At 38.7% G+C, this 27,948-nt stretch overlaps 1 protein-coding gene across 1 annotated transcript in view; it reads right to left on the bottom strand.

Moving 5' to 3' along the window:
- Positions 1-569: 569 nt before the first annotated feature.
- TENM3 (teneurin transmembrane protein 3) overlaps positions 570-27,948 on the bottom strand; it is a 422,372-nt gene continuing 394,993 nt past the window's right edge. The window contains exons 26-31 of the mRNA XM_065695099.1: positions 18,760-18,935; positions 17,956-18,191; positions 12,875-13,171; positions 10,065-11,676; positions 7,402-7,532; positions 570-4,179 (exon numbers count right to left, since the gene is read on the bottom strand). Coding sequence (XP_065551171.1) covers positions 3,424-4,179; positions 7,402-7,532; positions 10,065-11,676; positions 12,875-13,171; positions 17,956-18,191; positions 18,760-18,935 — 3,208 coding nt within the window. The 3' untranslated portion in view covers positions 570-3,423. The remainder of the gene's footprint in view (positions 4,180-7,401; positions 7,533-10,064; positions 11,677-12,874; positions 13,172-17,955; positions 18,192-18,759; positions 18,936-27,948) is intronic.

The raw sequence follows: 27,948 nt of genomic DNA, 5'->3' as shown, positions 1-27,948 counted from the left end.
CCTGATTCGCGCTGGATCAACATGTTACCAACTTGAGGTTGTCACTACAAAGTAAGCGTGGCGAAGTCTGCCTGTTCCAACTAAAATCAAAGAAGTCTCTTGACATATAGCAGTGCTGAAGTCAGCAGTTTCTGCAAAGTGGGTCTAAATGCAGATTGAAGGATCTCTTCTGTGTATATATGTAACTATCAATGCCAACCTACTTATAATGAAATACTTTTTGTCATATTTTTACTCAGGAGGACATGAGAGAAAACAGTTCTGTGCGGTTTTTTTTTTGTTTTGTTTTTGGCTTTTCCTTAACTATAAAAGATTTGGCTTTGTGAGGTATATGTAATGTTTTCTCTAAAGTAGGCCACCTGAGAGATCCCATGGAGTAATTCACTTTGCTGAGTTAGCAGATGAGGCCATTGGACAGAGTCAAAAAACATACTGCCAACTATGAAGCAAATGAATCAATACTAGTGCAACTGAATCAGTTTGCATCTTCCCATACGAGAAAAGCAGTAGTACAGGTGCAATACCCGACATACAGATTTAAAAAACAAATATAAACACACACGCACACACACATTGGGTTGGCTTTTATTGGAAAGCCCAGATGCAATCTATAGTTATCAATTTGTGGAAAATTCAGGACACTATAAAGTTAAGAAGGCAAATTAAAAGAACAATACAAATCAGACGAAATATACATCTCAAAATATCAGGATAGCATTTTCACTGGCATTGCTTAAAATACTTAGAATCTCCTTTTCTTTTTTGTGTTTTGTTTTGTAATATGGTTCTTTTAATTATGCATATTTTTTTTTCTTTAAAAAGATCTTTTGTTTATATATTCCCCAAGGTCACTATTTCCTGCAGGAGCATGTCCAGATCACAAGTCTTTTTTTAGCAAGAAATAGGCTCATTATACCAACTAACAAGGCCACTAATTGGCTTGATTTGACTTTATCTAAAATGATCACCAGCAGATACTATAATTTGTTGTTTATTGGTGCCAGAACAAAGGAGAAAGAACTGGTATGCATCAAGTAGTATATTTCATTGTTGACATGTTATACAAGCTTTTCATATTCAAACAGAACAGAAACATTTGACATAATTTAGAATATGAGCCTATTTCAACAGAGAGCACTTACAGCATGCTAAATACAGTGCTGTGGAAGAGCCACCCAACAGAACTGCAAACACCTAGCATTTTACATCTTTAAAAAGAATACGTAGATCAATGACACGCCTCTGGGGTCTGACATATCATCCTCTCTAAATTTAGGGCCCTCAAGACTTCAAGGGTAAAAATACTAACAACTAATCTGTGCTTTCATTCTAATAGATGATTAGCATTCATTATATGTGTAATTACTTCTGTATGTTCTACCAAATACACACATACAGTAACAGCACTGATACTGTAGATTCGGTAGCAACTTGGCTGGGAGAAATTCAAATCTGTTTATCAAACAATCCTAATGTGCAATTTAGAGTATGTAATACCATAGACTCTCAGAATACAAAGCAGTTAGAAAACTATTTTTATTACATCCACTTGAACCATTCATAGTTAAGACACGGTCACTTACTATGGTTTATCATTATAATACATGGATAGAAATACTGTGTATATTTCAATGAACATCAAAAAACCCAATTTTGTCTCATCTTAAAAATATTTATTTTTGTGGCTGAATTTAGTGCTCATGAGAGTAAAGCTCTAAGAATGTTTTCAGCCAAGATCTAGAACAGATGCTATAGATGCCACCACAGGCTTCCTATAAGGAACCAGCTGCACACTTCAGTTCTGTCCTGCAGCAAATTTACTGGGCCTTGGAGAAGAGCATGCCAAATCTATGCAGTGGTGTGGAGATGCAGACTAGGCACTAGAATCGGACCTTCCTCTCCATCCCAGGTTCAGTGTTCACAGTAATGGGATTTGATCTGCCAGCTGAAGGCCAGGAGATGAAGCTACTGAACAGCCTGCCTGTCTAAAGAGCAATTCTGTAGCATCAGGTCAGAGGTACACTTCTTCTATCTGGAGTTATTAACATCTAAAAGAGCTGTATTATACAGAAGACAAAGTTGACATAACTGGATGAAACTACATAATTTCTTCTTCTTCTTCTACATACAATTTGCCAAGCACCTGAGACACTATTCTCTCCATTGTGAAACAAAGCTTCTAAAAAAACAACGGAAACCCCACCTGGTATGAATAAATGTCCTTTTATTACATTAGGGCTGGAAACAGACAAGGAAAACCCAACCTATTAAAGTCTTCCATCATAATAAATGAGACTTATTTGGTTACTGTGCCTTCTAACAATGACTGATGAAGTGGCACTGGCCTGGGTGACAGGAGAGGTATGGGAGAAGAGGGAGCTGTGGTCTGATTCAGCCAGCCACTTTGGAGTGTCCCATCCTATCAGCAGAGTGATAGATGCACAGCTTTAAACCTAATACAAAAATATTAACACTTTTGGACATTAGTCATCACTGTTATATCTCTACAATATAATCCTTTATACTGTACAGCTATAACATAAAAGGTGCAATTCCTTTTTCTTTAAAAAAAATCACACACAGCACATGTTTTTATCGTTTTATTTTTAAGTATAAACTTTTTTAAACACTTTACATAAATTAACTCCTCTGAGACTAATATTTGATGTACAGTAAATTGTAATTCATATAAAAATCCATAAACAACTTGTCTCACATAATTTACAAAAAAATCAGGGTTTCCTTTGCTTATCTGCAACAAGGATTCTACTTGCCATTTTCCCCCCAAGGCAAACCATGTTAGCATTGTAAAATCCATTATTAAATTCCCATGGTAGCATAAGTCACTTGTGCCAATGTCCTTTTAGAAAGCAGCACAGTTTAAAGCAGTTGGGCTGTCTATAAACAGTAATTTTTGCCCCACGTTTTAAAATTAACAGATATATACCACATCCTATGCAGTGAGAAAGAGAGAAAAAGAGAAAGAGAGACTACTTCTGGTAAGCAAAGGTCAACAATTCAGTAATATTTAGAAACACTGTATGGGTCTGTATCTTAAGTAAATACAGTGCCTCAAAGGAACAGACAGCCTGTTGCAAAATCTGTAGGCCTTTTTCTTTTCTTTTTTCTTCTTTAATACTTTTCAGTCCAACTTGAGTGCAGCGATATGCATATGTAAACATATTCTTTAAAGCAGATCACCTTTAAGGTCATTGAGAAAAACAAAAAAGTTTTGTCATTAGCAGTATCATTCTTCTGGAAGGCGCTCTTTTCATTACAGAGTCTGTTCGGATTGTGCTACAGAAAAAATCTGAGCAAAGATGTAAGCTTAGGCTCAAGTAGTAATGCAGCAAAACAGTTTGGTCTCCTTTTTAGAAGACACTGGTACACAGTCTCTTTGGCAGCCTGAGCTAAGCCAGTGTGTTACCTCTTTCCTATCTCACTTTGTCTGAGGAACTGTATATTGTTAGCGCTGTCTGCTAATTCTGGATATTGCTCCACGGAGAGTACATAGTACCCATCGTATCCTTGTACCTTTCCAGCACTAAGCAACTGCCTCTTTTCTCCTTCTGTCCACAACCTGGCACCTTCCTCTCCATCTCTTACTCTCTGTTGTTCTCTGGCCCAGGCACTGGAAAGAGCTCTTTGCCTGGCTTGCTCCAGTATTCGGGCCTTTTCCTCATCAAGTGTCATGCCATAGCGGACGTGAAGTGCTAGAGCACCATATTGCATCTCAACATCAGCAAACCTACGAGTCCTGCCATTTACCACAGTGGTGGACTGGGAAACAGTGACGTTGATGCCATTCTCCAGGGCCTTCCGCCCACTTGTCAGCCTCAGTGTCCCAAGGTCACTCTCAGGGGAGGTGGTCTTGATAAAATAGTGCGTGTCCTTCCCCTCAACAGTGAAGTGCAAGTTTTCTAGGTAGTAGGCGTTGTTCAAAACAGCTGCCACTTTTATGCAGTCCTCATTTGCAATGTTGAGCACGTTTGTTTGCACTTTGCCTTGATTGACAGCGAGCATCACCCCTTTCCCAATCAGAGACTTCACTGTAGCAAACCACAGCCATGACTTCTCTCCACTGAATTTCCGTCTGCTGACCTGCACTTCTGCCATCTTTCCCAGGGAAAGGAAGGCCTTTGCTTGTCTCGCCACTTGTTGTTGCACTCCAGAAATTGGCTGTAAACAAGAACAGACAGAAGTTTTACAAGCCATCTGTAGCCCTCTAGATGCCAGCCAAGCTTTCTTGGTGTGCTGCCTGTGGACGACAACAGGATATGCCACAACTGACAGTGCCAGGGAATTAATTAAATCTACATACTGCTTGTTCTGCTGAGTTACATGACTATTTTGTTTGGTAATGCTCAGTGCTTTTTCTCTTTGTCTCCCTGAGAACATGCACAAAATTTAAGATTTAACTTCAGAGGCTACTTCCTGGGCTGCATAAGACAGACCTTTGCAATACTAATACTTAACATAGGTATGAGCTATCTTACTACAATACAGTGTCATCTCATCCTCTGAGCTTGTTCGACTATGATTCCTGTCTGCCATGAGTCCATCCAAATTGAGGAGATTTTTGCAGGTCACAAAGCTGCACTTCAGCATATGAACAAGCCTTTCCTTATGCTGCGTCAGGAGATAAGAGTCTGTTGGGCAGCTGCAGTCTGAGACCAAACTGCAGGGAGGCTCTCATAACCCCTTAAGCTACAACAGGAAGGAGGGGAATCAAACTGTAATAATAATCTCTACAGTAAAAAAAAAAGAGAAGGAAGCAAATGGTACAGAGCAGTGAGGTAGAATACTAGGGACTGATGCCGTTTCTTCAAATGCAGAAACTGATAAAAGGGGATTTGTGAAAGGGCTGTGGCCAATTCAGTTATGTGAACTTACATTTCACTCCAAGTATCAGTATGCTGCCTGAAAGAGATGAGCAGCTTTTCTCCCCCAGGAACTTCAGATGGGTGCAGTTCTGAATATAGCAGAATGCTTTGTTGGCAACTAGCAAAGACAAGGGGCAAGTCTAAAATATGCTTGCTTGATATTTCATGTTTTACTGTATCTGTGTTGTTCCTGTTGAAAAGGTGTGTTATAAAGGGGAGGAAATAAGAGGTGCAATTGTGAGGTGCAAAAGCACAAGATAGAAAAGCTGGGATAGGAGAATCTGTTAAAGAAGTTTATTTTGACTGTTGAGAGCTGTATGTAGCCCCGTCTGCCAGATGTAGTCTTGGTAAAGAGAGAGAATAGCTGAGGAATGGGACCTGCCATCTTAACTGCTGTGGTTAGCCAGAACAGCTAGAAGAGCAGGAGCAGCTAGCAGGAATGGTCAGCTAGCATGGCTAGATTGCAGGGCAGCTCACATTATGGGGTCAACTGTGGTTGGGATGAGGCCTTACAACTGTGCAGAATAGGCACGTCTTATCTGTCTAACCCTGGGTCTTAACAGCTACAAGCTGTGAATGAGCTAGTATTGATGGAGGTGGGGAGCAGACAGCTGCCCTAGCAGTTGTCTCAGCAGGAAACAGAAAGATTTAAATAGCTTTGGCTGCACTTTTGAAAAGGAGTACTTAGTTTCTGTAGATGATACAGTTCATCTTCCAATTGACCCCCTTCTCCCTTCAGCAAAATACTGTTTAACCCATTTGATTCACTGCTGGCAAATGAGACAAAAGGCCAAATTTCCGCAAATTTCTGGGTGGGAGTCCAAGCAGGAGTCATTAACAGACTCCTACAACCTGAATTCGGTCTTGCTGCTAATCAGAGCCTGCCAAAAGGTTTGCAGAGCCTTCTTTGCTCTGCCATGAGGGCAGCTTTCTGGAGGGGACGGTTCCTGATGGAATAATGAATTGACTTAGACTCTCAACTCTTCCTGAATCTGGCAGATTCCTGTCTGCATTACTAACAAGTATGGATTTCAGCTATTGGAAATCCTACATGAAAGCTACTGAACACAAAATACATTCTTAGCATGCTTATCAGTGAGAGCAGTGAGATGCTATAGCAACTTCATAATGACAAAGGTTGCTTATTTTTAACATGTATCCTCAGAGTTCTGGAGCAAACTCTCAGAGCTCCGTAATGCTCACTCCAGAATGTCTCAAAATACTAAGTGGTTTGTGTGTTTACTTCTGGCTCCTGCTTGCACTTGCTTCTTCAACAGTGAATATCATAGTCATGGCTTCTTCCTACCTGAGAATTTTGAATCTTTTTGTTTTGCTCCCCGTTCTCTCTTTTTCTGTCATGTCACAAGTCCCTGGCTGTCCTCATGTTGTTGAACTCCTCTCTGAAGATTTTTGAAAACTAGCTGTCTGCTCTATCTCTTTGACTAGACTGGTTTTCTTCCTCATGCACCTCTTTCTTGCTGGTGTTAGTGGATAACTGCATTCTTTAGCCTTTGAGCTGTAAATAAACAACCTCTGATTGTTCTTCACAGCCATGCCTGATGACAGGTCTCTTGGCTCCTGATACAACGAACTTGCCTGGAGTACTTGCAATGCTCCTCCTTCATTGCTTCTACCACTCATGGGAGACACTAATCACATGCTATGCTCTAAGTAAGGTATTTCCCTGTTACTCAAACCCAATTACTCAACCCTGGCTATTAAAACACACACACACACACACACACACTTATATATATATATCATGTCACTTTACGGGATTACCCATTTTACTGCCTCTTAACACCTTCTTAACTGAGAACTGTAGGAGTTTTGAGGGTATAAGTCTTTGAGTGAGTTTGATTTGTACATATAATTTTCTTAAATAACAGATTTAGATTTTCCACATTTATTTCTTACATCATTTAGAACTGTAGCAAGTTTTCAGGATTGAAGTTCATTTTTTTCCTCCCAAAGAACTTCATAAGCACCAGGAGTTTTGGTTTAATGTAATGGGTTTTACCTCAGGTAATTTCATTTTCAATATTTTATCTTTACATATAAAACATGGTTAATATTAAAGAGAAGTAAAATTGTAGTGGTGCCTGTATGTATAATTTATATCACCTGTTCTGTTTATTTCCCAGTCTATTTTTTACTACAGTGTTCAGTTTCTGCCTTCAGGCAGTGTGCTAGTACAAATCAAATCTCTGTAGTTTCTGCTACGAAACTTTAAAGGGCCTTAAACTTCTTTCCATTGATTGTTTTCTTTATGCATTTTTATTATTGCTGAAAGAAAACAAAAGCTTATTTAAAATGGCACCTAACATAGCAAATCTGTAAGAAAAAACACCATCACTAATTGTCACAAAAAGTAAATAAAAATTAGAGTTTTTTGAAAAGCACTGCTCAGATTTAATTTAGCAAGTAACACTGTCAGGATTATCCATGCCTAGTTAAGATCTGAATAGAAGGGCACATTCTGTCTTGATCCATTTGCATGTTTAGTTTTGTTTCTTACTGGTATGTCTTCCCATTGCTGGCTCTTCACAAGTTCATAAGAAGGTTCAGTTAAATCAAATTTCGGAACGGGGAAACCAGGAATGGCATTGTGCAGATGGAAACCAAATGTCACCAGCCAGCTGTTAACATCTGAAAGAGAATTATTAAACAAGAGAGAAAAATATTATCATTGTTCTGTATTTTGCAATTATGCTATTTTTACATGGAATAGCTTTTGGCATAGTTGATTTCCTTCTATAACATGAAAGTTATTCAATAATTGTCATTTTGATATGTATGGATTCAGATTTGTGCTACAGCTAGAATAGCAAGCCGATGAAAAAAAAAAAAGGAAGAAAACTTCTGTTCTATGTAAGAGTTGCACTATGCTTGTTTGAAAGATATCACAGGCTTCAGTGATTTTGAAGGCCTCAGTGACTTTCAGAACAACTATAGGAGCACAATTAAGGTGAGATTTCCTTCCTAGCTAGGCTAAACTAATTGAGATTTCATGGTCAGGCTGAACATGCTTTACATTCCACCTTCATCATCAATAGTTTAAAACAAAGCAAAACAGTACTGGAGAGCACATCCTGTCCTTTTCTTATGTATGCTTTACTGTAATGTCTTCAAACTACCCCTGAAATAACACCAAAATGATCAATTACCTTTTAAATGATTTGGTAGGTATCTGTGTTGGTTCAAGAGAAATCTCCCCCTCTTCAAGATGAAGATGGACTGATGAAATTAAAAGCTAATGAAATGTATTATAGCTGCATCAGTAAGCAGACAGGATACTAAATTAGCATTAGATAACGTTATTTATACCTTTTATGTTCTGTTAAGAATAAATAGATTAGGGATGCCAACAACTGATTAGTTAACAATCGTTGGGCAAGAATAGGTGCTCTGCCTTGTTTCTGTCTTTCTACCCTGTCCAAATACAAAGCTTAGCAGAAGTTGTCATAGTGCTCCTTACCAAGTCTAATAGTTTCCACTAAAGAAAACCCCAAATAGGGGAACAAGGAACTACATTTTTTCAAATATTACAAGAATAAAAAATATCTACATTAAAATTATGTTAACCTTTCCAGATAAATTATATGCCTGATGAGGCTCTGCATCTAAAACTACCAGCCAGCCAAATTACTAATTGTAATGACAACCTTATATGAGCAGTGTGTCTATGCAATCCATACATCAGAGATGTTAAGAAAAGAACTAAAACTGTATTTTGAGGGCAATTTTTGCACTAAGTGCATAATTTTCAATGCCACAAAGAATCTGATTGTAACTGCGTCCCCTAAGCACATGCTGCTGAAAGAGGACAGAGCCAACAGTCTGTTATTATCTTGCTCCCAGGCAGCCCATTAGCAACCCTGTTAATAGCTGCTGTTTGTTAAATTAATGCAAACCCATTTGATTCCCAGGATGCTTTTCTGAGTGGTAGTCTCATAAGTAAGTGGTGCTGAGCCCCTCTTGTAGTCTGGCACTGCCTATATAAAATATTTAGAATTATTCATATCTGTTCAAATACAAAAATTCAAATGCAAGTTAGGCATTTTTCAGAAAATTTTGGTGACTGCAGTAATTTTTTTTGTATGTAGCATAATGGAACTCTAGACCCACAAAAAGCATATAGGTTCCCCAAGAACTCAGTTATACAAGAAATGGCATGTTAGCAGCTTTTTGTTGCTAACATTCACATTTCACAGAGAAATTCACATTCTTTTTTCTTACATGCTGTGCCTCCTTCCCTGCTTCTGGCTATGTACTCATTACTTTGTGCTGGCCCTGCTGAAGCTTATTGGACTTCTCTATCTCAGCCAATTCACATTAGTAGCCTTGCAAAAACCTACCCTGGTAGATATTAACCAACTGCCAGTGAGAATATTCTGCCTTGGTGAGTTAAACTGGTCACAGGAAGACCTCTCACAGTCTCACTCCCTCTTGTCTGGTCTTTCTGGTCCATGCATATGCACCTTTTACTGCCCAGTAGCCCACAGCTGTGAAGAAGCCCGAGTCTAATCCTCATGTAAGGACATTCTCATGAACAGTCTTGAGTGGTTCTCACTTCTGTACTTGCTCAAGGAGTCTTATTTTATTTTTTTCATTCTAAGAGCACTGGGTAATGCATAGCAGTATTGGAAGGCAACCTAGGGCTCCTCTTTCCTGATGCCCTGAGATCTCTAGCTGAGGCACCCTGAGAGGCACCCTGTGTTACAGTTCAGTAAGTGGGAGAGGAAGAGATGTATTCCATTGGTACTCCAAAATGTACTTTGGAAAACCCAACCTCTCTGTATACTGAGATGCTCTCATTTATCTTTTTGGTTCAAGAATCTAATATTAAAGCATGGTAAGGACTACGTAGGGAAAAAGGTTTAGGTTTAGTTACCCTGAAAGCTAATGATTGCCTGTGGATCTTAATTCGTTATGCAGGTACCTAAATCAATGTCCAAAGCTAGATGAGATATTTTCAAGATCACTCATTTGTTATTTCACAGTTCCTGATAAGTGTGTCTGCTTTAATCATTCTCATTGTTAAGTGAAGTGCTTAACCTTTCATCATAAAGAACTTTTCTAAATAGGACATACTTAGGTACCAAAATCGTGAATTCCAATCTAAACTGGATGTCTATAAATCCAGCACCCCTAAGCTGCAATTAAGTAACCTTCTTTTACCTGTGATATAATCCTTCACATCGTGTATTTTGCTGGCTGGGTTGTTATTTCTAAACATGTACAAATTAAAAGGAGCTGGATCCTTCCCAATTCTCTTCCAGATTTCAATATCAGGTGTTGTCCACCGGCCTGCCAGTATGTCATAATCTCTTTCTCCAAAGTGGACTAGCTTGGTCAGTGGGTCGTATAAGCCTCCATGGAATCCTATTACCAGCTGGAAGTCAAGGTTAGAGTCGAAATAGATCTCGCCATAGGCAGTGTATTGAATTTGTTTAAGCATGAGACCATTGCTACTGAAAACAGCCAGTGGTGTCCCCGTGTTGTCTGATGCAATGTAAAACTCGTCTCCACTGCTAATTTCCATGGCAAAAAGGTGTCCTTGCAGATCATAATAGAGAGATGTGATTTCAGAACTTGAGTGGTTATAAACATGAGTTATCCTGGTTGGGTAAGTAAGGTCTGCGTAAAAAAACTGGAGATGCTGTCCAAGGCTAGTTTTACTGGAAACTCGTCGTCCAAGTCCATCGTAACGGTAAATTACCGTCCATCCACTGCCTTTGCTGTAAACTCGAGTAAGAAGGCCCTTTGAACTGTACTCAAAGATTTCAGTACCCCTCTGACGAAGAAATCCGTCTTCATCTAATCTGTACTGAACATCACCTAGTCGAGTTATTCTGTCTCTCAGGTCATAGCGAAGTGGTGTCAAACGAGCACTGCTACTGGGGTTGAGCAAGTGGAGGTTGCCATTCAGGTCATAGTTGTATCGCCACATTATTTTTTCGTTCAGATAAACTGTCTGCAGCTGACCATCTACATCATATTCGTAAGCATATTTTGTGGTGTTGGCAAATGGCCCGATCTTTATTTCTCTTTTTGTCACTCGTCCCATGTTATCATACTGAATTGTAATCCAATACATTAATGACCGAAATATTTCATACTGAATTTCCTTGATGCGGCCATGTGCATCAAAGTGTTTTGTGTAGGTCATTACAGCTGTTGAAATTATCTGGTTAATATCATAATATATAACTCCAAATTTTCCAAATTGTTCAACTTTGCCAGAGATATCATCAAACTGGTAGAGATCAATAGGCAATGGGGTTTCATTGATGACACCCTGCATGCTAGTCACTCTGAAGCTATTGTCATAGCTGTAGTCAAATCGGGCATTTACCATTCCGTCTTCACTAAAGCGGAATATCTGCCTGTCAATCAATGGGCCAATTTGCCTGTATCTAATGGTGCAGATAAAACCATCACTTTGGAGGTTTACTGTTTTCAGGACTCCTGCTGTCTCATCATAAGTAAAACTAACTCTTGTACTATCATATAAAATTTCTGAGAGCTTGGTCTGCCGTCTGTACTTGAATAATACTCTTCGGCTTGTCCCCAGGAAAGCAGTTTGAAGGAGCTGCCCTTCTTCATTGTAGTCCATTATAACAGAAGCATTACTTTCTGGGGGGTTGTATATATTCCGGTAATAGCCAATGGAGCGGATAGTCTGCATGGTATGACGAGCAACACTGGGCATGGTGACAGCAGAAAGCCGATCCAACAAATCATATTCGAAGATATACTGCCGTTGGCTATGAAGCAGAAGAACCATTGACTGAAAATGAAGAACAGATTTTTACCATGTGACAAATGGTGGAGCACCCACCCACACATACACCGATGATACTATTTCTTCACAAAAATGTGGCATTCCCACTTAAGAAAATTATCTCCTCTTTAATTGAGTTATCCTTGACCTTACATGTTGTTAACAACTCCCTGCCTAATTTACTTGGATGCTTAATTGTAAGGGGTTCTGTAATTAGTAGTTCCACATTCATAATTTGCTACTTGTTATGACTGTATCACTCTTTTATCAAGCACTCACAGCTAAACAGCAGATTGTCAATGGATTCAGATAAGTCATGTTTAATATGGGAAGAAGTAAAACTGTCTTAGAGCCATTAACTCACGAGGAGAACAACATATGGGAGATACAAATTCTTCCCTACAATTAGAGATCATTTTGAAGAATTTGAATAGCCAGAGATCCTTGAATACTGTGTTCTTGTTCTGTAAGCTTTTAAGACATAGGCAAAACAACTGATTATTTGTATCAAAAGGAGCTACTTGGAATTATTCTGACATTTTTCTGATGTGTGGCTGTTGAGTATCCTAGGTCTTGATTAAATTATGTCTGCAGTGACTAGTAAATAGTATTTTCTGAGCAATGGCTTCAATAAAAATATATTTAACCCCAGAAAGAAATGGATTCTTTTTTTTTGCATAGCAGGCGTGAGATCTCACAAGGGGGATTTTCACAAATATTTCTAGAGGGAAAGATATCATTCAGGGATATATAATGAAGATTTCTACTCTTCTGCCTCTTGTTTATTTTGATACTACAACATATAGCAAGTACAAATTGACAGCTGTAACTATTTAGACACAAAAGTGTTTCTTGGTAGGGGAAAAAACCAACAGTGAAGAATTTACAAACAAATTATTTTCAACTGACTGCATTGCAGAGATCTGGTCTCTGTACTGTATTTTAAGTGTTAAGATAAAAGGTAAATACAGATGCTTCTTGTTAGTTGGTGGCCTGAATAATTTAAAACCACATCAATTTCTAGCAATTAGCTACAGTGTGATTACATATCTATTTTGTGAAACATTCCCCTAGGAATCACATGTTGATACTTAGAGTAATTGAAATGTGCTTCTACTACCTATTTTTGCTTTGTATACAGCAGTCAGATGCTGCAGAGTTTCAGCACATCAGAAGCATTTTTTAAAATCTGAGTGTTCTTTACCTTTTCCAGATATGTGTAACTCCAAGTTTTCCCATCAGCAAACACTCTAGACACTATCCTTCCCTGTCCATCATACTCTATTTTTTCACTAGTCGTCCCTCGCTGTATGCTGCCTATTTGACCTGTGGATGAATAGGTAACATTGACAGCCATCAGCTTGCTGCTTGGTAGCCACAGAGTGGGGTGCCCTGACGTGTCGTAGGCAATCCTCAGCAGAAATTTACGGTGGTCATCGTAGATCTTTTCTGTCTTTGTGGTTCGATCAAAGTCAACTGAAAGGAGGTTTCTGCCATTAACCTTTTTAAAGTAAACAAAATGACACAATAAATCATGCTGTTCAAACCCTAGCCACCTATTATTCCCACAAAGCTAGCTATTTCTTTATATACAATTTACAGTGATTGATTTGCTGTGTGCGTAAATTATTTTAGCAACTGCTTGATATAACTGTAAGGCACTATATTACCATCTACTTTAGAAGGTCTCATTATATGAAGAGTCTGAATCTGTTGCAGTGTTCTTTCTTGATATTTACTCAACTGTTAAGGAAACACTGAAAGATGTGCACCAAAAACTTCTGTAATAAATGGGGCCATTTCAGTGAACAAAATACTTCTTTTGTAGGCAGTCCGAAGTACATATAGCAAATTATTGTCAAAACATTCCCAGCAACCAGTTGTCCAGTTCATAACATTCACTCTAAGAAAGATGGAATCCTAATCTTTCACAGCAAGTATTTTTCAAGACCATAAATACAAAAGTAAGATCTTCAAAAGCATGTTAAATCTTCAAATTAAGGTTAAATAGTTTTTAGAACACAGGCTTTCCCCTTCTGGATCAAATGGTAGTTTAATTCAGTATATCATCCACTGCTGCAATGTATTTAGGTGGCTGAAATCCTTAGTAGAGGATTATGTCTTCTGCCTAGTTAACTTACCACTTAAAGTCATAAATGACTAGAAGACTACTGAACCACTGAAAGCCAGTTATAAGTGCTCTGAAATGTATAACTATTTTAATTTGAAATTGAACCTTAGCCTAGATACATTTATGTTGAAAACTGTATTATTTATGTATTATGTATTACATATGTATTATATATGTAAATGACAGCGATGGATAGTGGTTTCTATGTAATGCTTTTACACTGAAATCCCTACATCCTTTTTGTGTTCTAAATACGCTTTCAGTTTCATTGAATCAGCTCTCATTTTTGTATTTATGAAAGCAAAACGTCTGGTTTACTTTTCCCACATTGGTATCTTTGCACGTCCCTGTTTCCCCACCTGCACTGAGTTGGTTTTCAGCATTCTCACACTAAAGGATTTCTTTGTTCATCTGTAAACCATCTTGGTATCTGCTGTGTCTTTTAAAAGTTACTCCAGCTGGGAGTGAAACACTAGTACTGAAGATTTTTCATCACTGTATTTTGCTAACATATAGGACAAATGAACATACAGCTATCTGTATTAGGATTGTTTTAAAAATTCTTTTTCAAGTACTTGATGCATCCATTATAAAGAGACGAAGAAAGACACCTAAATAGCAACCAGAAAAGAACAAGACAACAGTTATCCTGACCAAAGAAACGGCTGGAGGATTTTTGCATTTGTCAGGGCTGCATGTTCAAAAATCCATGTATCATGGTTGTTGGTACTTTTACACTAAGGCTGATAAGCTTCTAAAAGATCAATGTAAATTAGATTCTGTATTATTGGCATAAACCACATTAAAGTGCTGGTGATGTGTTGTAGGCAAATATAGAAAAAAATCTTACAAATGCTCAGTACTGCTTGTATCTGTCTGTCTATCTACATTACCCTTCTCTTTTTTACTATGAAATCACTGGCATGACAAAAATCTCCACTATCAATTTAGGAACAAAAGTAAAGTTTTCATGTAAATCATCTAAGTAAGGAACACAAAGTCTAGCAGATGCAGAACAGCTACTCTACCTATTTAATGAGCCATCAAATGTTAAATATACTTTGAAAAATTAATGTGACAAGACTGATTCTAGATGTAGGTTAAACTCAACTATGAAGCACTCCCATTCGCATCCTTATTTTCATTTTCTTGGACTTCTTAATTTTTAGGTAGTTTTTGTTTAATTTTTCCAACATCTAATATTTGCTCATTTGCCTAAATTCACTCTTAAATCTTGCTTATCTCTGGCTTTCATTTCTCAGCCTCTCCCACACATGCCTGCACTCATCTCTGTCTCCCTGCCTGTTTTGCTTCCCTGATTTTTTCTCCTCCCTTTCTCTCCATCTTCCCTTCCTTATTTTACATTTAATTATGATATTTATTAATTTTCTTGTCTACCTCTCATGCTTAGACACTGAAGTGAGAATGGGCACTTCTGATTTCTGAATTGGCAAAGAGAAAAAGGTGGTTTTATGGTTAAGGCAGATGTCCAAGCAATTGTGGTTAATTTCTTGGCTAAGCACATCTTTCCGGTGTAAATTGCAGCGAAGTACTTAATCTGGCTGTCTCACTGCTGTATCTTGCTAAATGGGATAATAACATCCCTTGCCTTCTCACTTTCCATCTGTCTGGTCTGTGTAAAGGCAGGATACAGGGGAAAGAAAGGAAATGCCCCTTTCTCCAGCCAGACTCTGCTGACAGAGCTTTTGCATTCAGATGTGATCTTTTGGTGAAATTTTGGCTGTGCTCGCATAATCTTGTAATGCAGATGGCAATTATAGTAACAACAAGATTTGGTGATATAGCTTCTTTCATTGGACAGTATGGGGCTGGAATAACATGTCAGCTAAAGTACTGCCTTCTACTGAAGCATTTCTTAACAATGGCTCTGCTACCAAAATGCTTTTACAGCAAAACTTGAATGTTTTATTATGTCTAAGACAGCCATGCTCCAAATATATTTGAAACCTCTGGGTTTCATTAGCATAAAGATAATAATTCCGGAAATTTTCAATTAGCAGCACAAAACTGAGTCTCTTGACAGTCCCTACAGACTGTCCTGATTGATGCATCTCAGTAATTTAGGTGTCCATCTATCCTGCTTTGTTTTAATTCCTGTTTTTCTTTCCAGTGAGAAGCATGAAATCTGACTGTGATGCCCTATTAAAAGCAGGAATCTATTGCTGTGCCGTTCAGATTGATTCAAGAGCTAGTGTGAAAACTGGGGACCTCTGCAGAGCTTGGAGCATGTCAGGTCTCAGGAGGAGGCAGAGCAAACTCTTCCTGTGAGCTCCCTTTTCTATCTTACCTGCCTACTCTGGATGCATCCCTTGAGACTGAGCTTATACCAGTTCCTTTATTTGAGACCCTTGTGAATGAAGGTCTGTCTGGTCTCAATACAAAAGGCTCTTTCACATACAGGACTGTCAGGACTTCTGCTAAAGGGCAGCCTACACACCAAATATACAGGTTCAGGGACAAAACTAGCTTATTGAACAATTACGATACAAGTCTGAACAAAAGTGAGATTGATATGATTGTTAAGGGAGGGTGATATAATTCCTAATTAATTTCTTCATAAAGACTAATAGTGAGTAGAACTAATACAAGATAGAAAACCAAGATAGTACCTGAGAGTGTACTTGGTGATTTTAGACACTACATAAATATACAATGCAGTGAAAGGGTCATAGATATGAATACATTTACTGGCAATACATTTTGCCACTCTTTTTTGTCTACATTTGTCTTCTTTGCAGCAAAGTGTTATTGACATATCTGTAGATGCAAATGATAAGCTCCCTAAGTTGTTCATGTTCTTTTCTGTTATTTTCTTTTTCTATTTTCCTACATCCCTTCCCACCCCCAAGTGACATTTCTGTAATATCTTCCCATGTAAATCAATCTCAAAACAGCTTCCTTTTTTTTTTCTTTGCTGACAAGTTTCTTTCTTTTCTTCTCCTTGGAGGCATTTTTCTCTTATTAGCTCATATTCTCCACATGCCCTACTTCTCTTGTTTGTATATATACTTATAATTACTACTATTTTATCCTAATCTATAATCTCTCACTTTCCCCTCCATCTTATTAAATTCTCTCTGCTGTGCCTTTTTTCCTGTTTTGTCTTCCAAGTTGCCTATGACATTTATTTTACCTCCTCTGCACTTGAATGCCAAAATTTTTCTTCACTTTTGAGAACTGGACTCATGGTGATTTGTTTTACTGCCAAAGCAAATGCCATTCGTATGCTTATTTTATTTTCTCTCGGGCTTCTTTCACAAATGAATTGGCAGGTGTATTATCCTACTGTATTATGATGTGCCTATGAACCAGCAGCTACTGTGCACAGTCATTCTTCCTTCTTAAAAAATCCATTCTTCTTGCAGAATTAGTGATAGAGAGGAATATAAGGTGCGTGAGAGCATTCCCTCCTTTCTCATCCCAAATGAAGATACAAAATATTTTAAGATTTAAAATGGCATGTTACCTCTTAGATGTTGAGTGGTCTGACATTACCTTCATTTGATGTACTGCCTAGGCCTTAAAGAACTGAGTTCAGTTCTAAGAGTAAGTCAGACCTCTGATATGGTCTTGAAATGGTTTCCTGGCAACCCAATTTTAAATGCTTAATCTATGTTGTCTTTACCAAATGGCTGTCATAAATCATAGTTTGCTTCCTACTTGTATTTTATTAACTACATAGGAAGAAGAAATGCCAACAAAATGGTAAAGACATATGTTATAGGAATATGCCATACACATGCACACACAGTTATACCTTTTCTACAATAAGCAAGTATTAGGGCTGTGCTAACTTACGGTAGAATAATTTAAAACAAGATTCAAAGTCAGATGTGTGAATTCAGTACTAGAAACAAAAACAGTGAAGGAAAGCAGAAAATTATTCTTTCATCCTGATTCATTCCAAGGTTTCTAGGCTAAACCCAACAGTTTAAAGTCCACAGAAAAGAGCAATTAATAAGGAAAATCAGCCAATAAATGAAGTAATAAAATCAAGTGCTTCCTGCTCTACAATAAGCTTATCCACAGTAAATATTCTGTGGTTGTTGGATGGCAATACCTACAGGAATGTGTTTAAATTTCCTCTCACTTAATGAAAATGCAATAGATACCTTATATGTTTGCATGCTTACCCGGAGCTTTCGGCCAAACACATTGACTTTTCCCTGGGCTTGCTCCTTCCGGAATCGCCACTCCACCAGGTTCTGCCCGTTTTCTCCTGGGAGGGTCATGTTTCTCTTTGCCACTGTTGGATTGGCGGTGCCAGCCAACACGTGCGGCTCTGTCTGATAGTGTGAGTCCAGGCCGCTGGCATACAGGATTCTCAGTGAGCCATCGTAACCAATCTGGTAGCTATTTCTTAACTGATCTGGAAAGGCAAAAGAGAGATGCACAGGTTACCTACATGGGTTCAGAGCCTGCCTTTATCCTGCACACTTTATGAAATATGTTCATGTAACAGCTTGACTTCACATAACTGACCCAATGGTAATAAATACCCAGGGTGAGATTGGTAAGAATATCTGTATCGCATGAGAGCACAAATGCCTTTGGGATCTATCTTTCAAGTCACTTAACATTTAAAAAAAAGTCCCACCCTCAGAGTATGTCCTTGGAACTGGCACAAAATATATATTCTGCTATTTCAGTAGGCATTTTTTGCCTAATCCTAAGCATACTATCATAGAATCATGGAATAGTTAGGGCTGGGAAGGACCTTAAGATCATCAAGTTCCAACCCCCCTGCCATAGGCAGGGACACCTCACACTAAACCATGTCAGCCAAGGCTATGACTACTGACTTTGTCAAGGATGTTGCTGCTGGGATGCTACATGCTATTTTCAAGCTAAAAATCTCACCTCGTGCTATTTCTGTACCTTTCCCCCTTTCAATCCATTTCTTTCTCCTTTCCAAAAATCCCTTTTGTTTACAGTACCTTGAACCATTGTATAGAAAGAATCAATTGATGATAAGTTGGAAGTGATGCTGACATCTTCCTCTCTGCTGGATGACTCAATGTCCACTGTAATGGCCCTTTCCATTTCCCCGTGAAGGTTAGTGACAACTCCAGTTGGGAATGTAACATTTGTGAGACGGCCCTCACTATCATAGCTTAAAAAAAGAAAAAAAAAAGAAAAAGTCCAGAAATGATCCATAGCAGGAACAAATTGTTTTCATTTACAAGTAAAATAAATCAAGAAAAATACCAGCTACTCATACTGTTAAGGCACGTTTGCTTTTTTGTGCATGGGATAGGCACAGCAAAGACTTCAAACGTGCTTTGAAGTAGTCAAAAGGCTGCTTAACATACAGGAGCCTCAATGGTGATAGCAAGAGCAAACAGATGGATCTTCAGCTCTGCATATTATTCTTTGAAGTGTGACCAGATCCTGCTGCACATCTAATTCACCATTTCAAAGGGAGAATATTTATTGGTGCTAAATTCCGTAGCATCCTGTACCGACTCCCTGTTATTGGACTAGATTTTGCTCTTACTATAGGAATCCTCAAGATTTTTCATAAAAAGGGTATCTTACGAAGAATGTCTCTTCGGTCTTTCCTATTCAATGATTTTGCAGACCACCTGCCCTCCTGTTCCCGAGTGCTTCACATCCCTTGTATTATTAAGAGAAAGAATCTAGGGTAGTATTTAATCTACTTCAGCTGCTTGTAGCTGGACATCAGAACAGCTACCATACATCGCTTCCCTATGGATCAGTTTCAGAACTGTGACAAAAAAAGCAAAAGATGCTTATTTTTCTGGCTCTACTGACATTTCTTTAAACCAACAACTATATATATCCATTTAATATGAATAAGCAGATACAATTTCTGCAATTAAAGTAGACCTATGATGTCTAAATGATGTCTTTTCCTATGCTGTGTTAGGTATACTCCATTGGTACAAGACCCGAGACCGTGCTCCCATCCAAACATTCACTGTGGTCACAGTATAGAGAGGTAAAGCATTATGTGAGCTTCAGGTCAGAAAACTGCCTTTAAGATCAGCTGTTCCAGTACTACAGCCTTGATTTGTCAGCCCAGGTGTTCACCTGACGCTCCTGGTATAGAAGCATAGCCTGCCTGTACCTGCAACGGAGAGAAACATGCGTCCAAAGGTCCACATATGACCTGTTTGCTCTCAGGAGTTTTTCATCACTCTCCTGTAACCACGCAGCGGGAAGCTGAAGGAAGCTTTAGTCTCTTAAAGTAACTAGAACGTGACCCTGCAGGTCTTCACAGTGTGCTAGACATTTCATGCTTACAATTATCACCAAAATTGCTCCTTCTGGGAAAGAAACACAAAAAATCCGCAACAAACTAACAAATAAAAAAGCCCCAAGCATATCACTGAGGCTACAGAAACTCCTTTTCTTAAACCGAGAGAATTAATGCTGAACAATTTTAACCCCCAACACACTAACTTTCTCTGAACAGCATGAGTACGGCACAGACTTGCTGTAACTGAAAGGATTAGGTTAAGAAATGTTTTTTTTCCAGTTTGCTTACTCTGTAGATTTGACAGCTTTTTGCATACAGTCATTTCCATCCTTTTAACACAGTTGATTTCCTTTGTTTATATAAGACTTTCACTTAGCAACAGGAAAAAGAAAAGAATGTTTAAAAATCAGAAACCCTACTGCAAGCCAGGGAAATCAAGTGGGAAAACTTACTTATTTTTTGAAGTTAAGTACATTTCAAGATAATGGGGTTTCTTCCAGTGTGTTTCTAGCCCTAATTTTGGCTCTTTTTTTTACATACGGGACTTGGCAAGCCGAGATACTGCATTTATGTGGGAGACCAAAACAAACGCAGCAACGTTCCTTTTGCATGACTGTGACTGCTAGCCTATTCATGACCTTCAGTCTCATTCCTCAGTTGCATAAACTTGTTTTATTTTCATGCACAGCTTCCCTTTAAACTCCCAGGGGAACGTATATTGTCCCATCAGCGTCCTTTTCTATTTTCTGCTTTATGTTTGAAAATGGTATCAAATTATGTTGTTGGGAATTACTTGCGTCCTTTGATTCCAGTAGCCAAGTGCTGGTCTTTATTTCAAACAATGCTTACTAAAGCCGCAGAAGGTAAGATTTCCCCACAGGAAGAACTTTTCACCCTTTCAATTGCAATATTTGTGAGAAATAAATTACCATATTTCTGAGTACACCAATTAAATTAGAAAATGCTACACATGAGTAGTAGTCAGTACAGTGTGCGGCTTCACTGCAGTATGCAGCACTGAACATCGCTATTCTTGTTTTATGCATTCTTGCTTCCACATTATTATTTTTTGACTCTGTGCCCACAGTTCCTGAACTGGTCTCTTCTTTCACAAATACATGAAAGCACATCATGAGCCTGAGATAAGCGGCTAATATTATTACAGTGGGGGGAGAGTTCAAAGATCAGCAAAAAATCATGCTACACATTCATGTTCTTAAAAACATGCCTTTAAAGCTGAAAGAATCTTAAAAGCCATGATTCCTTGGTTCAGGCGTCCTAGTGCAGGAAGAAAATGTGATTGAGATGTGATTTCTCTCACTTTGATAGCCAGGAACAAAAAGAAAGAAAGCAAATAGGTTTTTCTACAATTTACTACATATCCCATTTTACGACAGATTGCAATGTGTGTCCTTCATTTTGTTCACAGCACATTCAATACTATACTTATACTTGCTATCTTTTTACTTACAATCAAGGTCTTATCAATGCTCAACACAGCAACATCACTCGTACCTTTGGGCATTCCTTTGCCATTTTTCTTATTGCATTCAAATATCCTTGCATTCTGCTACCAAGGTGAATTTATTCATCTGAGACTGTCAGTTTTAGACTGAGAGATTTCTTTTATCTGCCTAGTGTTCTAATACTGAAATTGCCCTAAAAAGAGTGAGATCTAAAGTCTAGAGGGCGAGTGCCTATTTTTGGCATTTCACACCCTCTTTGATCTTTTCATCCAAACACAAGCTCAGGCACACATGTTGCTGTGGAGCCCTCTGATCTTTCTCCTGCGCCAGGCCCCGTAGCAAAGCCATTCAAACAACCTCTTCAATTCCTGAAAAGCAAGTCTCACATAAACTTTTCAAGAATCTGAAACAGAAGCTTTCTTACTGGGTGTGACTTCATGTGCATTAATCCCATCAACTCATTTCTATTTGCGTTAATGGAACGATCTTTATCTTTGGTCAGTAACTACAGAGGACAGCAGCAGGGGCAGCTGCCACTGCTGCTAGCTGAAGTTTCCCTTAGATCCGATTCTTTTTCTTCAGGATGACCTGCTACAGCCAGCTGGTTTTCCAATTCTGCGGTGAGAATTTCTCAGAGACATAATCGGCTTCCCAGATTCTTGACCTTTTGCTCTTCACCTGCTGGAAGTATCTCTTCCATTGTTCATCTCCTTTAGTTTTAATTACATTCCTTCCCAGGCCATTTTCTGTTCTATTCTATGTAGGACACTTCACTTTGCAGTGATAACTTCCTGGTAAGCCTTGTCACAGATGGAAATGCCCTACTTACTTTACTCCTTGTTCCGCATGTGCATTGTATCTTAGTCTGGAGCACAGTTACCTCAACTCAACTTGCAGAGCATTATTAATGTCTTACATCAGAAGATACTTCAACATAAAATAGGGAGTTATAAAAATGAAGCATATAGTAAAGGTTGCTGCTAATGCCAATTGCTGAGTTATGACCCTTACTGTTTTGCCACAGACCTCTGCAGCACACTCAGTACAAAACCAAAATAAATTCAGTAATAGTGGGGTTTTTTGCTATTGTAAACATGTCAGGTTGAAGAGCAAGGCAGGCCTGTTCCTACACATTTCAGGTAACAAGACATACTGTGCAAATGTGTATTATGTATTTCTTTAAAAACTGGTTACAGATTATACTGCTAGTTGGGATACTGTAATAGAGAAATGAGGCATGAATGCATTTCATAATATAGACATGTATAATTTTGACAGTAAAACGAAAAGTACTGTTACATTCTCATTCAACACACATTAGGCATTTCCTTTATGCATCTCAAATTATCAATAGTGCCTAAAATTTGATGGAACATTACCCTACTTGTTTCAAACCATTCATTTAAAGCCTTACATGGCAAGATGCTGCTTCTTGTCAGGTGAGAACAGAAGGTTCAAAGTTGACTTTCAGAAGTGCAGTGTGCTGTTGTTTTAGGTGTGTATGCATTATGTTGACACATACTAAAAATATCTGTCCTAATCTGTCAATGAAGTGTCTCCTTCAGCTTGTTAAGGCCATTAAGTTCACATTTACATCAAGGACAATTGTCTTTAACATTAAAGACTGTTGGTTTGCAAATATGTTCTTTCACTTGTATTGAACGACCTGTAGCATACTTCAAGTTTACCTACTCCCAAATAGTGAATTAACAGTTGGAAAACAACATTAAAGAGAAGCCACCTTGTCAAGGAAACACTGCATAGCTAAACCATTAACAAAATAGTTTCCTTGCTGGTCAAAAGGAAACAAAGCCATAGTTTATATCCCATCCTTTTTTATTATAATTTCAACACCCATATGGAGCTCTCCTGTCCTCCACTGACTTAAAACAGTACATGGCAACTTACCGGGAGCCCTAGTTCTAACCATCTTTAACTATTAGGGGGGTTGTTGAATGACAGGAAAAGATTCTCGACTTCAACATAACAAAATTTGTTAACTTTTCCTCTTTACTCCATTTCTGAGTTGCCTTCCTCATTTTGATGGGCTTTTTTGCTTTTGATTTGTCTGAAGACTGACTGAATGAGCCTTCTAATAATGACAGAAGTGGAAATAATCTACAGATGCATGGGCAAACAAATGATTTTTCCTCATTTTTGGCATTTCTTCTTTAGTCGCATTGAGATACACACTTCAGTGGATTCGTAACTACTTGTGTATGACCTGCCTTTTAAAAAATAATATTAATTGAAATACTGTATTCACTTATTTATTCCTTTAATTCCACACAGTCTGTTTGGCATCACCTTGGTTGTGAACTCACAGTACAAATGTATCAGGAAACCCAAAATAGTAAACTATAACTTTCTTCTGAGGTACAACAGATGTATTCTTTAAAAATGGAATCATAAACAATAAGAGAGCTGTATGTCTTGCTAGTATTTTGTTTGCTTAAGAAGAAGGAAGCAAATGTGTCATAAATGACAACTTGATGTATGTTAGTAGGTTTGTAAATTATGACAAGTGGGTTTTCTTTACTATTGTATAAAAAGAGCAGCATTTGTTCTTTGTTCTTACCTGAAATATTGTTAAGCATGAGAAAAAAAAATCTATATTCTTTTGAATGTTACAGAATCTTAAATATATTAAAAGAAAAAGCTTCCTTTCTTTCTTTCCTTTCCTGCTCTAGTCCTTTTCCCTCCCCTTCTCCTTTTCCCTTTTCCTTTCTGTTGTGCCTAGCTCTAAGAACACAGTGGATGAATAGGAATTACAGAAAAGAGGTCCAGGAATAATTCTAGGAAGGAGCTGAAGTTAACTGCAGCTCAAATCAAATTCTGTGTAGGAATTCATCTATTGACTTGGTTTTTTAATGGAATTTGGGCAGAAAATGCAAATTCATAAAACCACAGAGGCTGGAAGGGCATTAAAAGTATCAGTATCAGCTAAATTTCTCTGTCCTGCTCAATCAAGTGTCAGACAACTCAAGCTTAAATTCAAGCAGCTGATCTGCTTTTCCTGTTGCTTTATCTGATGGCTGCCTTCCATGGGGAAAGGGTCTTTATCCCATTTTCATCTGGGAATGCCTTACGCAACTGTTTGCACAGCTGCCTAAATAATTCAGGTAATGGTCTTTTATCTCAGCAATGTGGTCAGGACAAATTTTTCAGCCCAGGTTTAATGAAGGGATTTCCTCAGCTGGAAAGTGATCGGCAAGTTCTGTTTTCACCTTCTGTTATAACTCAGCTTTTGAGAGTTTTGTGGTGTTTTTTGGCGTGTTTATTTTGTCGTAACAGTAAAAGGATAGTTTTCAGTCTTTTTTTGTAAACTGGCATTCAGCACACCAGACATGAACCATTCACTTAAATAGGCCATTCTTGACAGCCGTAACTCATCTGCAAAACAACAGGCACACTAAATGAAAATCACTGCAGGAAATGTGTCTGTTGGAAAGGGAGCTCAAAGAAACGAATCAAGGCCTTCCTTTGCCATAGCTTGCTCACTTCGATACAGAGATGTTTCTTACGCTCATCTTCCACTTCAATGCACAACCAGGCAAACAAGTGCAAGTTCAGTGCTTGTGCTGCAGCAAGACTGACCATCTTGACAGCCTAATCCAAAATGACTTCCAGAGATAGGCAACTGGGGGGGAGTGATGCTTTGCAGTGAAAGAAGCAAAACATGAACTTATCATGCTGGGGTGGCTTCTTACTTTTTGCCAGAAAATTGCCAGATTTTTCACTCATTATAGTGCAGTGTTGCAATCCTACCACACCGTGCTGTTTGCTGCACTGAGTATCTGCCATCTATATTCTTGTAGAGATTCACAGAAACAAGAATTCTTTCATAACTCCCGTTTCTGACCCACACCTTACATGCACAAGAACCTGCACAAATAAATAGTGTTAATGACGATGGTGCTTTCTGAAGAGCAGGAAGAACAGCTCTGGTGTATGTGGAAGGGGGAAGGAGTTCTCTGGGAGCAGTGGGATGGAGGTGCTATGGCTTAAATGAAAACTGTTACCCAGGGATAGAGCAGCTTCCTAGGGCTGGAGATGTGCTCAGCAGCATGTACCCTTTTGAACTGAGTGCAGCCAATTCAACCCTGATTGAAGGGCGCTTGTCCTTACAAAGATGAGGATAAATTACAGTAGCCAGGCTTTTATCTACAAGACCTCAGCCCTCATCACCTTACTTTCAACTTCCCTCTAATGGGAATTCACTGCCCCTGAGCCCTGTGGGGTCCGCAGGGGCCATACTCTGGTTTTCACCAGGGTGCGCAGAGCCAGCTCCTGCCCTGCAGCAGTTTCCTGTGTGTGGTGGCTTTAACCTCAGGGCTCCTGGAGGCTGCTGGTTTGTTTCTGTGTCACTCCCTCCCCACCTCCTCATCTCATCTGTTACTGTACTAATAAACTGTGTGCCATGTCGATATAAATACCAGAGTACGGCCTTTCAAATAAAAGAATTCTTGGTGTATATATACTTTGTAAGGTCTGCTTACGCTATCAGAGCTGAGTGCATGGGCCTTCAAGTGAAAAAAGGATGCAACGCTGGGCTGTTTGGACAGATATTTTGTGCACAGAATAAACTATAATGTTGCTTTCCCCCTCTTCATTCTTCTATTTTTTTTTCTTTGTCATTTTGAAAGGTAAAAAGTCCATGAAGGTGTTCTTACAGGGTCACAAAAAGTGGACATACTGAGATTACTAAATTGCATGAAGTTTGAAATGCAAAAGGAAAGCAAAATGATATGGATTTTGATTTTTCTTTTAGGACAGTGGAATACCCAGATGACAAACAAATATTGCTGATCCAGGTTCTATGGTTAATTTAGAATAACATCCTTACTCCTTTGGAGCACAGGTCGCACCCAACCGATGCAGGCTTCAGAAGTGACACTCTCCCCTCTGCGGAGTGAATTAGGTAGGACTTTCAACTGCATGTATCTGGTAGGCTCCCTACCGGGCTGACTAGTCTGGCGTCATGGACGACATCAAGGAAGGCTGAATCTCTTGATAAAGCTTGAACATTAGGACCACGCGTTTGAATACAGCATGACTGAAAATAGAGAGCTGCCTTTTCACGTGCAGTCCAGAGCTGCCCTTCCACCCTCACTGCACCAGGCCCCCCCGTGAAGTGAATGTAAAGGAGAGCAAGCTACCTTGGCTAATAGCCTCCCTGTTTGACAAAGAAAATTAACATGGACAAGAATATTAACATGTCAATAACTGAACAAATGGTATTATTAAGTCCCTGATAAAAGTAAGAAGTGAAACAGATACTTCCAGGAGCCTGAGCAGCGTTGACAGGATTGACGATGCAGGACATTTATGTCATTAATTGGAACAATACTATTTTTTACTGAATTATCCTTGCTTCTAAGTGCTTTCCAAAACCACAGAGACATCACGTGCTGATTTTCTTGACAGAGATCAAAGCACTTCTTCCTTTCTCATACATGATGTAATAATGTTGACACGTGTCTTCAGCACTGCTATTTTAGTATTATTACCTATTCAGTGGTTTCTCTGTTCTGCTTTTATTCTTAGCCTAGTTCTAGGGACAAGGAACAGTAAACATTCAAGAATGGAGAAATGGGTAAATGTTGATTAGATGAGATATATTACTGATATCAGGGCAATTAAGGGACACACTACGGCTCAGTAAAAAAAATCTCATTGATAACTAATGGTATCTATTACTGGATCATTTTTAATATAGCTGTTTTGTCATTAAGAAGGATGAGTCTGAAGCAGCAAGTTTGTGTGCTCCACTGTCAGCATAAGTCTTACAAGACTGAAGTATACATGAAGTATATGCTGTCAGCATGTTGTATTATTATGACATTTACTGTAAAGCTGAGTTACAGTTCCAGGTTAGAAAACTGGGAGATCATAACCTCTACCTTAGCAAAAGGCAGTTGAAGGTAGAAATGAAAGAATAAAAGTGTTCAATTATTTATCTGAAGAAGAAACATGGTAATAAGCAAGCACAACTGCCACTAACCTCTCAGACACTGCATGTTGCATGAAAATGTAAAGCATTGATGCATCTCTGAGAAGGTTTAAAACCCCATGTCATTCTTCAGCTTGTGGCCATGCACAATTTGAACATGTCAGCTTGACATTCTCCCTACTAGCTCTCTTTAGGTAAGGGGAGTACTTAGCTTGCTTAAATAGAGGGAATAGTTTTAGTTGTCTTTTGGCCAGCCTTGCCTCCATGGGTCTGCACGAAATGGTGAGAGCGGGTTATGCCTACTAGAGTTTGAACTTGTGGCACACTAAGTGGCAGAGAACCACCAAATCTTGACTATCAGAGGACAAGCTAGTCCCTGACATGTGCTTAATTAAGAGAAATATATGTATTGCATGCTGGCTTGTGCCAGGCAATGTGGAGAAAGAGGCACTTACGCGAGGACTCGGTACCTCAAAAATACTCC

This window comes from Lathamus discolor, chromosome 1 (assembly GCF_037157495.1).
Source record: "Lathamus discolor isolate bLatDis1 chromosome 1, bLatDis1.hap1, whole genome shotgun sequence".
Classification (NCBI taxonomy): domain Eukaryota; kingdom Metazoa; phylum Chordata; class Aves; order Psittaciformes; family Psittacidae; genus Lathamus; species Lathamus discolor.
The sequence above is the reverse complement of the archived record's forward strand: the minus strand, read 5'-3'. Positions and strand labels throughout refer to the sequence as shown.